Genomic DNA, 12,157 nt, shown 5'->3' on the forward strand with positions numbered 1-12,157 from the left:
GGAAAGGCTACCCACTCCAGTATTCTTGCCTGGAGAATTCCATGGACAGAGGAGCCTGGTGGGCTACAGCCTGTGGGGTCGCAAAGAGTTGGACATGACTGAGCGACTAACACTTTTTCTTCAACGCACTCCTCTGACCCAGAGAGTCTTATATGCAATACATCTTCTAAGAATATCGATACGTTTTTATATACAGACCTAGTGAAAAGTGAAAGTGAAAGTTGCTCAGTTGTGTCCAACTCTTTGCGACTTCATGAACTATACAGTCCGTGGAATTCTTCAGGCCAGAATACTGCAGTGGGTAGCCTTTCCCTTCTCCAGAAGATCTTCCCAACCCAGGGATCGAACCCAGGTCTCCCACATTGCAGGCAGATTCTTTACCAGCTGAGGGAAGCCCAAGAATACTAGATTCCCTTCTCCAGCTGATCTTCCCGACCCAGGAATTGAACTGGGGTGTCCTGCATTGCCGGAGGATTCTTTACCAACTGAACTATGAGGGAAGCCCTAACAGTACCTAACTCACCTCAATAAGTTAAAAAGCAGACACCAACAGTTTTGGCTGCTCTGAGGAGCCAACACAGTGAAAGTCCAGGGGTGGCAGAGGGGTGGCAGCAGCTGGGGCGGGAGGTTTTCACTTGGGAAGCCCTTCAGCACGTACCCAACTTAGTGTTCTTGTGCATTCTTGGATGAGAGCGTGGCCAAGCAGGGAGTGATAAGCAGATTACAAACATACTTGCAATGCTTTCCTGGCTCTGTTAGGAGGGAAAAAAATTCACCTTAAATTGCAGGTGAACCATTTGCTTCCCCTTAAGGTGTAAACTGTACTGTCTCAGTTTTCACACGCAGTGTCTGTGGCTTTTACACCAGGCTGGGCCTGATGTTACTGCAAGAAGCCATGGCAGGCTGGTTTGACTTGTATATAAATCATGAAACAATGCCCCTTTAATAAGAAACACTGCACGAGGCCAGGATGAAGTATGGGAGGGTGAATCAGGAAGAGAATTTAATATGCACCATGGAAACAGCTCTGCTGGCTTTTCCGGAAACATGAGAACTTGAGAGAAGTAAACTGTAAATCATTTTCGGTGATTCTGTTTCACTTTAACCCCAAATGCCTTTCAAAAACCATCTGTAAACCACAAGCTTCTATTGTCATAATAATGTCTCCGACCAGGAGCCTCTCCTGCCTTTAGAATGGCCTCGGGGATTCCTCTCCTGCACAAGCTAGACATCCCCGTTTTGTAGAAGGTTCCAGAAACTGAGCTTTGGGAAAAGGTGTAAATCTTTCATTTTTCCCTCCAGGGCTTGATTTACTGGCAGGTGGAGGCATGAGAAAGTTGTTGATTTGGGGTAAGAGAGAGCCGAGTTCAAGTCCTGACCCTGCTGTGTCCCTGTTCTGTGACCTTGGGGAGGTTATTTAAGTCCTCTGTGCCCCAGGAAAGTGAGAATAATATTCATAGTGCTAGTATAGGCAATATCCTTGGGGGATTGGTTCCAGGACTGCCTGCGGATACCAAAATCTGTGGATGTTCAAGTCTCTTATATAAATTGGCACAGTATTTGCATATAAACTATTTGCATATAACCTACACATATCTTCTCATATACTTTAAATCATCTGTGGGTTACTTATGATACCCTACACGATGTAAGTGCTATGTAAATAGTTGCCAGTGAAGGGCAAATTCAAGCTCTCTTGCTTTGAACTTTCTGAAATTTTCTGAATATTTTTGGTCTGTGGTTGAATCCACAAATGCAGAATCTGCAAACACAGAAGGTCAACTGTGCCTCTGTCACGGGTTGTTAGAGGATAAATGAGGTAATATGTGCAAATGCACTTTGATAGTAAACACTCAAGAAATGTGAGCTCTAAAAGCAGAGTCCTCCTGTGCTTAGTTGCTCAGTCGTGTCCGACTCTTCGTGACCTTATGGACTGTAGCCCACCAGGCTTCTCTGTCCATGGGAGTCTCCAGGCAAGACTGGAGTGGGTTGCCATGCCCTCCTCCAGGGGATCTTTCACACCCAGGGATGGAACGTGTGTCTCTTATGTTTCCTGCACTGGCAGGCGAGTTCTTTATCACTAGCGCCACCTGGGAAGCCCAAGATATTTCTTACCAAGTGCTTATTCCATACCACTGGCACATCCTCTGCAACACAGCTCAGTGAAGTGGGAACATTACTACCCGACTTCTCAGATGACGTAAGTGAGAACAACAAGGCAGGCTGCAGCCCCAGGCAGTCTGGAGCTCGAGGCTAGGCTTTCAGCCATCCCACTGCCCGCCTCCTGCAGAAGTCTCCTCCCGAGACAGCAAGAAACAGGCAGTGGCCTCCCCAGTGACCCCCTTCCTAACCTCATGCCAAGCTCCTCTTCTGCCAACAGAGAAAGTCCCCTGGCCTTCTCTTTACAGACCACATTGCTTGGTAAACTTCCAAACTTCCTCTGGGCACAATATGCACATAACCCTAAAATGCGGTTTATAAAGGGCAGCCCTTAAGCCTTGAAAGGAGCTGATGCATGTGAAAATGCCTCACACAAATCCTAAGGCACTTCACCAATCCTGTGATGACGATTTAATCTCTTTCTTGGTTTTCCGCGTCTCTGGCATCAGGTTATCGGTGTGATATGACGAGTTACAGCATCGACAGCCTATGCTGGGTAGTGCTCTGTGTCAGGCAGCGTGCTGAGCACTCTCATTGCTCTAACACTTTTAATTCCCAGAACAATCTCACAAGGTAGATGCTACTGTTCCCAATTTTAGGATGAGGAAACTGAGGCACAGAAATGACTTACTCAAGGTCATCCAGCTAGAAAGTAACAGAGCTAGGATTCAAACCTAACTCTTGGGTCCAGAGTCTGAGATCCTATATCTTATACCCTGTGAGAAAACCAGGGCACAACCTTCCACATATGCCATCTTCTCTTCTCTTTCCCCAGCCCCCCTTTACTGCTAGAATTTTGGCTCACATACTGCTCATTAGCACACTACCAGAAATTAAATACAGGAAGGAAGGGGAGAGAAACACAGAAGGGAAGTTGTTACTTGCACAAACATGGAATTTTAATTAAAAGCTAAGAGGGGGTAGAGATCTCAACTGGCTTAAAAAACAGTTGAGAATCATGTGGATTTTAAGTGTGTACAATTAATTTAATCAAGAGAACACTGGCTTTGTTCAATGATGAATTTCTCTGGTGTTAGAAGCCACATTAAATGAGGAGATAAGAAGGGTGGAGAGACCACGTGCAGGAGGAGGTTTTTGAGATCTTACCGTTCCACTCTGTGCTAAATGGCTGAAATTTACAGAGTCACTTTAAAAACATTAACTGACCGTTAAACCTGTGTTGTAAGTATCATTACACTTCTGTAAATGATAGGAAACCACAGAGAAAAAGTAGATAATTTAGGGGACTTCCGTAGGTGGGCCAGTGGCTAAAATTCCACCTTGCAATGCAGGGGAAGTTGGTCCAATCTCCGGTCGGGGAACTAAGATCCCACATGCCAAGGAGCAACTAAGCCTGTACACTGTACCTACTGAGCCCTCGTGCCACAACTAGAGAGTCCATGCGCCACAACGAAAGATCCCGTATGACGCAACTAAGACCCGAGGCAGCCAAATAAATAAAATATTAAAAAATAATAAAAAAAAACACTGTGGGTTTTCCAAAAAGCTAAACTTCAGACAAAAAAAAAAAAGTAAGTGATTTATCTACCCAGGCATTCTACCATAGAGGTAGCCCTGTATAACACAGGTGTCTCCAAACTCAGAACTCAAGACCATGTTTAAAGTCTGTTTAACACATGTATGTTCAGCAGAGGCCAATTGATAGAGGTAGAAATAGTTCAGCGGTTTTCTGAAACGAGGCTATTTAGAAGAATACAGTGACTGCTAACAGGTACATAGTTTCTTTTGGGGTTGATTAAAATATTCTAAAATAGATTGTACTCATAGTTGCACAACTACGAATATGCTAGAAAAAAAAAGCCACCGGAATGGACAGTTTAACTGGGTGAGTTATACGGTGTGTGATCTGTATTTCATAAAGCTGTCAAAAAAAATATATGGCTTTGTCAATTTATTTTCCTGTGGCTCATCCAAGTAATTTCAGATGATTGATGAACTGGAGTTGATTCTAAGGTAAGTTACATACTTTCAGAACAAGGGTCGAAAGTATAAGTTCCTGTATGTCTGGCCAAGGCATGAGCAATTTCCGCCACCAATATGGAACCCGGCATTCAGGGCTTCCCTGGTGACTCAGTGGTAAAGAACCCGCCTGCCAATGCAGGAGACATAAGAGACACCGGTTCGATACCTGGGTCAGGAAGATCCCCTGGAGGAGAAAGTGACAACCCACTCCAGTATTCCTGCCTGGGAAATTCCATGGATGGAGGAACCTGGGAAGCTACAGTCCATGGGGTCACAGAGCCAAACATAACTCAGCAACTAAACAACAACAAATCCTCTCCGTAAGACATGATTAAGAAAGACTCAGGTATTATTTTTTATCTAGCGATCTATGCTCTGGAATAGTGACTCCCCCTCACTGGGTTAGGGTCTAACTTATAGATTGTGCTGGACTTCTGGCAACCTCAGCCCAGAAGAACGAATCCTGAGAAGTTGAAATAGCTGTTATAAAGACAAAAGCAAAGCCATGACCAACCTAGACAGCACATTAAATAAGCAGAGACATTACTTTGCCACCAAAAGTACATAGAATCAAAGCTATGGTTTTTCTAGTAGTCATGTATGGATGTGAGAGGTGAACTATAAGGAAAGCTGAGGACCAAAGAATTGATGCTTTTGAACTGTAGTGTTGAAGACTCTTGAGAGGCCCTTGGACTGCAAGGAAATCCAACCAGTCAATCCTAAAGGAAATCAGTCCTGAATATTCATTAGAAGGACTGATACTGAAGCTGAAACTCCAATGCATTGGCCACCTGGTGGGAAGACCTGACTCATTTGAAAAGACCCTGATGCTGGGAAAGACTGAAAGCAGGAGGAGAAGGGGACAAGAGAGGATGAGATGGTTGGATGGCATCACCGATTCAATAGACGTGAGTTTGAGCAAGCTCTGGGAGTTGGTGATGGACAGGGAAGGCTGGCATGCTGCAGTCCATGGGGTCACAAAGAGTCAGACGTGACTGAGCAACTGAACTGAATTGAACTGAAAGACAAAGTCAATGTACTGAAATCCATGAGTTTTCTTCCACAAAAAAGACAGACCTGCAATCTGAGTTCTTTTTACTTTAAAAACAATTCCAGCAAACATGTATCTCTTTTCCCAACCAGAACAAATTATCAGTTGCCTTTTCTAATGAGTCAGATCTTCAGATGAGGTGGCCAAAGCTGATGAGAAGAGCTAACTCATTAGAAAAAACTCTGATGCTGGGAAAGACTGAAGGCAGGAGAAGGAGGCAACAGAGGATGAGATGGTTGGATGGCATCACTGGCTCAAAGGACATGAGTCTGAACAAACTCCGGGAGACGGTGAAGGACAGGGAAACCTGGCATGCTGCAGTCAATGGGGTCGCAAAGAGTTGGACAGGACTGAGCGACTGAACAACAACAAAACGTTGATAGAGGAAATTTACTGAAGGCAAAGTGCTACCAGCAAGAAGAGACTGTTGACAACATAATGGAGAAAGGATAAAACGAGTCTCCTGGAGGTTCAGAAGCAAATAGTCCTACAAGTGGTGACTCTGAGTCATCGAGAAGAAGCTAAATTGTGGTTTCTAAAGCCCTGTTTATCCACCCACAGACTCAGCCAACAGCTGAGTCTTTTCAACGCAGGCCTTGGAAACAAAGGGCCTAGGGCCTCCAAGCCTTTCAGTCACCTACGAAAATGAAACAATGGCTCCAAAATCAGAGTCAATGAAAACATCATTCAATATTTACAAAATGTTAACATGTCAATTGCAAAAATGATTTTCACAAAATATTGCTGACACAATATTATCAGCAGGTCTGATTTTCCCACTATACAAGAACTACTGAATTGCACAAAAATCATGGGCAAATGTGGAGAAGGAAATGGCAACCCACTCCAGTATTCTTGCCTGGAGAATCCTGTGGACAGAGGAGCCTGATTGGCTGCTGTCTATAGGGTCGCATAGAGTTGGACACGACTGAAGTGACTTAGCATGCACGCATGCATGGGAGAAGGAAATGGCAACCCACTCCAGTATTCCTGCCTGGAGAATCCCAGGGACGGAGGAGCCTGCTTGGCTGCCGTCTGTGGGGTCGCACAGAATCAGACATGACCGAAGCGACTGAGCAGCAGCAGCAGCATGGGCAAATGTAAATGAAAGGTTTCTGTTGTTTAGTCACTCTTGTCTGAATGAGTGACTCTTGTACGACCTCAGGGACTGCAGCCCGCCAGGCTCCTCTGTCCATGGGATTTCCTAGGCAAGAACACTGGAGTGGGTTGCCATTTCCTTCTTTAGGGTATCTTCCCAACCCAGGGATCGAATCTGTGTCTCCTATACTGGCAAGTGGATTCTTTACCACTGAGCCACCAGAGAAGTCACAATTAAAGATTATTTGTTGCTAAATAATTTTAAAGGCAATATTATAAAAACCCCTTCCGAAAATGTACACTAAAAGTGGTTGTGAATCTTAGTTCCCCAACCAGGGACTGAACCTGGAGCCCAGGCACTGAAAGTACTGAGTCCTAACCACAGGACTTACCAGAGAATTCCCAAAAGTTGCTAGTTTTTTAAAGATTCTTTTTTTTTTTTTAATGTGGACCACTTTTTTTTGAAGTCTTTTTTGAATTTGTTACAATACTGCTTCTGTTTTATGTCTTGTATTTTTGGCTAAGAAGCATGTGGAATCTTATAGCTCCTCAACCAGGGATCAAGTCCACACACCCTGCGTTGGAAGGGGAAGTCTTAACCACTAGAGCACCAGGGACGTCCTGTATTTTTATCGTGGGCTGTGGGCACATTGTGGCACTAGTGGTAAAGCTGCCAGTGCAGGAGATGTAAGAGACACGGGTTTGATCCCTGAGTTGGGAAAAATCCCCTGGAGAAGGAAATGGCAACCCACTCTAGAATTCTTGCCTGGTAAATCCCATAACAGAGGAGCCTGGTGGGCTACAGTCTATGGGGTCGTAAAAGAGTCACATGACTGAGCAACTAAACGACATGATATTAGCTGGGGCTGCTGCTGCTTCTAAGCCACTTCAGTCGTGTCCGACTCTGTGCGACCCCACAGACGGCAGCCCACCATGCTCCTCCACCCATGGGATTTTCCAGGCAAGAGTCCTGGAGTGGGGTGCCATTGCCTTCTCCAGCTGGGGCTGGTACACGATTAGTCACCCAGCCTGCAACTCTCCCCCGCTGTCCCTCAAATCTTCTCTCTGTGCCTTTTAGAATTCCTCTACTTTCTAAAAAAATCAACTGCCTTCCTCCTTTACCTAGCACCAAGCTTCCTGTCTCCCTGGGTGGGGTGTAGGGGAGGGGAGTGCGGGGAGGGGGTGCTGAACCTGCTCCCATAGCAACCCTAAGATGGGGAACGAGGTTGGACCCTCCTCACCTGGCTTCCAGACACCGCTTCTCAGCAGGTGTACACATCTCTGCTGCTTCAAGACTCAGGCCATCCCACCTTCTCATCCTCTGCCTCACCTCAAAGTAGCTGTGGCCTCTGGATCGTTTTTCTTTCTTCACTGAAAATGTTGGCACCTTCCCTTCTGCCCACCCCAAATTCTGAGTTCATCCTGGCCTTCGATCAGTGTCTCTGCTCTCCCACTTCTGAGAACTTCAGCACTCAGCTAGACCATCCTCTCCACGCAGAAGCCTTCTCAGCACTCCCTGCTGCCATCTTAAAACACTTCTGTGCTGAGATACTTGGCTCTGTCAGTAAAAAAATCTGCCTGCAATGCAAGAGACCCGGCTTTGATCCTGGGTGGGCAATATTCCCTAGAGAAGGAAATGGCAACCCACTCCAGTATTCTTGCCTGGAAAATCCCGTGGACAGAGGGATTGGTGGGCTCTGTAGCCTGGTGGGCTACAGTCCATGGGGTCACAAGAGTCTGACATGACTTACTTTAGTTTTAGAACTAATACTTTACATCCTGGGCTGGCCAAAAAGTTCATTCAAGTTTTCCCATAACTATGATGAAAAACCCAAATGAACTTTTTGGCCAACCCAATACCATAAAATTCATCTTTTTAGAGGGGGGTTTGGGGGAGAATGGATACATGTGTATGTATGGCTAAGTCCCTTCACTGTTTACCTGAAACTATCACAACATTGTTAACTGGCTGTACCCCAATACAAAATAAAAAATTCAAAAGTAAAAAAAAAACAAAGACTGCCAAAAAAAACTCCCCAAACCCATCTTTTTATAGCATATAATTCAGTGGGTTTTATTTTAATCTCAAGGTTTTACAACTATCACCTTATCCCAGAATATTTTCATCAACTAGGAGAAACCTCATACCTATTAACAATCACTCTCCATTACCCCCTTCTCCCCCAACTCCCGGCAACCACTAATCTATTTTCTGTCTCTATGGATTTGCCTATTCTGGGCACTTCATATAAATGGGGTAGGGGGGCTTCCCTAGTGGCTCAGATGGCAAAGAATCTGCCTGCAATGCAGGAGTCACCAGGTTTGAACCCTGGGTCAGGAAGATCCCCTGGAGAAGGGAATGGCAACCCACTCCAGTGTTCTTGCCTGGAGAATTCCATGAACAGAGAAGCGTGGTGGGCTATAGTCCATGGGGCTGCAAAAGAGTCGGACACGACTGAGTGACTAACGCCATATAAATGGAACCCCGTAACATGGAGCCTTTTGTGTCTGGCCTTTTTCACTTAACATAATATTTTCAAGGTTCATCCCCATTGCTGCATGTATGAGAGATTCATTCCTTTTGCTGACTGAATGATCCATCATATGGATACACCTTGTTATGGTCTGAATCTTTGCATCCTCTCCTCTCCGAGTTCGTATATTGAAGTCCTAACCCCACAGTGTGATGTCTGGAGGTAACTAGGTTTAGATTAGACCATGAGGGTGGAGCCCCCATGGTGGGGTTAGTGCCCTTACAAAGAAAGAAAGACACTGGAGCTCTCTTATCTGAGGATACAGTCAGAAAGTAGCTGCTTGCAAGCCAGGAAGTAGGCTCTCACCAGAAACTAAAACTGTCAGCAGCTTGATCTTGGGCTTCCCAGTCTCCACCACCATGAGATACAAATTCCTGACATATGTTTTCATTTCTCCTGGATATACATCTAGAAGCAGAATTGTGGGGTCATATGGCAACTCTATGGTTAATTTTTTTGAAGAATGACCAGACTGTTCTCTATTATTGCTGTATCATTTTACACTGCTGCAAGTAATGTAGGAGGGTTCCAATTTCTCCACATTCTTTTTTGTTGTTGTTTTCAATTTCTCCACATTCTTTTGTTGTTGTTCTCAATTGCTCCAGATTCTTGCCAATGTTTGTCATTGTCTGTCTTGTTGACTGTAATCATCGTAAAGGGTGTGACTGTGGTGTCTCACTGCAGTTTTGATTTGCATTTCCTGATGGCTGCTGCTGCTGCTGCTGCTAAGTTGCTTCAGTCGTATCCGACTCTGTGTGACCCCATAGACGGCAGCCCACTAGGCTCCTCTGTCCCTGGCTACTGATGTCAAATATCCTTTCAGTGGCTTATTGGCCATTTGTGTATCTCCTTGGAGAAACTTCTATTCAGATCCTTTGCCCATTTCAAAACTGGGTTGTCTGTTTACTGTTGAAATGTCCCATTATCATTTAAAGATGATCAGGACTTCCCTGGCAGTCCATGCTTTCACTGAGGGCTCAGGTTCAATCCTTGCTGGTAAAGAATCCACCTGCAATGCAGGAGACACAGGTTCCTGGGTTGGGAAGATCCACTGGAGAAGGCATAGGCTACCTACTCCAGTATTCTTGGGCTTTCCTGGTGGCTCAGCTGGTAAAGAATCTGCCTGCAATGCAGGAGACCTGGGTTCAATCCCTGGGTTGGAAAGGTCCCTGGAGAAGCAAACAGCTACCCACTCCAGTATTCTGGCCTGGAGAATTCCATGGACTGCATAGCCCATCAGGTTGCAAAGAGTTGGACATAACTGAATGACTTTCACTTTCAGCAGAACCAAGATCCTCCAAGCTATGTGGTGCAACCAAAAATAATAATAATAAAAAAATAGAGATGCTCAAGTCTCTACCATTTTAAAGCAAACAAACCCTTGGCCAAGTCTGGATTCCCACCGCAGTCACTGTTTCCAGTTTTTTGAAAGAGTTCTCTCCATTTGTGGTTTCCACCCACTCTCTTTTTAAGCTATTACAGTCTGGCTTCTGAACACAACACTGCATTGAAACTGTTCTCAACAAGGTCACCAGAGCCTGCTCTGTTACTAAGTTCAATGGGCACTTTTCGATTCTTAGCTTGTTTGATTTCTCTGAGGTATTTAATTCTGCATCCCTCTCCACCTTTATTCAAAGGCTATAGATTCTTGGCTTAATGGCTGCACATGCTTCTGATTTTTCTCATACATTTCTGTCTGCCCTCCCCCCCCCCCCCCCACCTTTTTCTCAATGGGTTTCTCTTATTCTGCTCATTCTTAAGTCCTGAGGTTCTTTAAGAATTTGTTCTCAGTCCTCTAATTTATAACCTTTAAATTATCTCACTGGGCAGCCACGTTCATTCCCATGGGTTCAACGACCATTTAACACTGCTCACTCTTAAATGTCATCTCTGTTTCCTGCCTAGACTACCCTCCTGGGCTCCTAGTTTGCACATCTGTCTAACCAACATCTCTACCTGGACTCACCTCCATCCTGAAACTTTACATGTCCCACACCAAACATTTTATCTTTATCTCTCTGCCCTTCCCTAACCCAGTGAATAACATCCATCACTGAATTCTGCTGATTAAAAATGTTTAAGTCACTCAACGTTTGTCTGTTTTCTTCCATTCTCAAAATCTGTGCCCTAGTCTGGTACCATTTAACAAGATGTCCCCAACACAGTCTTGACTGGTCTCCCAGCTCGGTTCTATTCTCTGAACTGTTATCGTTGTTTAGTCCCTAAGTCATGTCCTACTCTTTTGTGATCCCATGGACCACAGCCAGCCAGGCTCCTCTATCCATGGGATTTCCCAAGCAAGAATACTGGAGTGGGTTGCCATTTCCTTCTCCCGGGTGATCTTCCTGACACAGGGATCAAACCAGTGTCTCTTGCATTGCAGGTGGATTCTTGACTACTGAGCCACCCGGGAAGCCCAACCCCAAATTGTAGCCAGAGATCCTTCTGACGTGCAAATCTCACCATGTCATTCCTCTGCTTAAATAAGCTATTGTAAGAGCTGGGACCACACTTGCTATAGAGCCAGACTCACTAGGGTTTCAGTCTGAACACCATTCGCTCACTGGCTGAACGGTTGTGGGAAGAGTTACTTAACTTCTCCATGTTTTAGTTTTCTTACTTAGAAAAGGTGGTGGTGATGGTGATGGGGGGTGGGGGCAAAGTACCTACCATCTCGTGGTTCCTCCGGAAGACTCAGAACTTGAACCGTGGAGCCCCTGGATCAGAGTAGGGCACATTATATGTGCTCAGTACATTTTAACTAATATATTTTTAAAAACATCTTCAATAGAGGCAAATCAATGAACCTCACTTTCCCGAAATGAACCCGAAAATGCGGGGGTTAAATAAATGACTTTAATAAACTCTTTGGTAATCAATTGCAGCTCGCTCTGCGCTGGTCCCTCAGCTCCAGCGTCGAAAAAGTATTCCGGGAGGAAGCAGCAGTGGGGCGGCTGGCGTTCGGGAACACGGATGCAGGAATCGGGGCCGCAGCCCGGTCCCCGCGCGGAGCGCAGACCCAGGGCCCTTCCCCGCCCCCGCCCGCCCGTTACCCCGGCGACAGTCCCCGCCGTCCGGCTCACCGCACCTGCAGTCAGAAGTGCGCAGAGCCTTTCCCGCAGAGCCCGCGCCCCCAGGTCCCCGGCCGCTCCCTCCCGGTCCCTGCAGGCCACCTCGGGGCGCGCCCACCCCATCCTGCGGGCCCGCGGCGGCTCCGGGCGGACGGAGGGTGCCGGCCCCGCGGCTGCAGGTCGGCCGCCCGCCCAGCGCGCCCTCAGGCAGGCGCGGCGCTCACCTTGAACGCATCTTGCACATGTCCGCGGCCGCCCAG

General features: G+C 46.1%; 1 protein-coding gene across 1 annotated transcript in view; it reads right to left on the bottom strand.

Moving 5' to 3' along the window:
* Positions 1-12,157, bottom strand: part of ANKRD29 (ankyrin repeat domain 29) — a 48,162-nt gene extending 36,005 nt beyond the window's left edge. The window contains exons 1-2 of the mRNA XM_010828988.1: positions 12,122-12,157; positions 11,497-11,543 (exon numbers count right to left, since the gene is read on the bottom strand). Of these exons, the coding sequence (XP_010827290.1) occupies positions 11,497-11,499 (3 nt within the window). The 5' untranslated portion in view covers positions 11,500-11,543; positions 12,122-12,157. The remainder of the gene's footprint in view (positions 1-11,496; positions 11,544-12,121) is intronic.

The sequence above is a fragment of the Bison bison genome, unplaced genomic scaffold (assembly GCF_000754665.1).
Source record: "Bison bison bison isolate TAMUID 2011002044 unplaced genomic scaffold, Bison_UMD1.0 scf7180017864498, whole genome shotgun sequence".
In the NCBI taxonomy this organism is placed as follows: domain Eukaryota; kingdom Metazoa; phylum Chordata; class Mammalia; order Artiodactyla; family Bovidae; genus Bison; species Bison bison.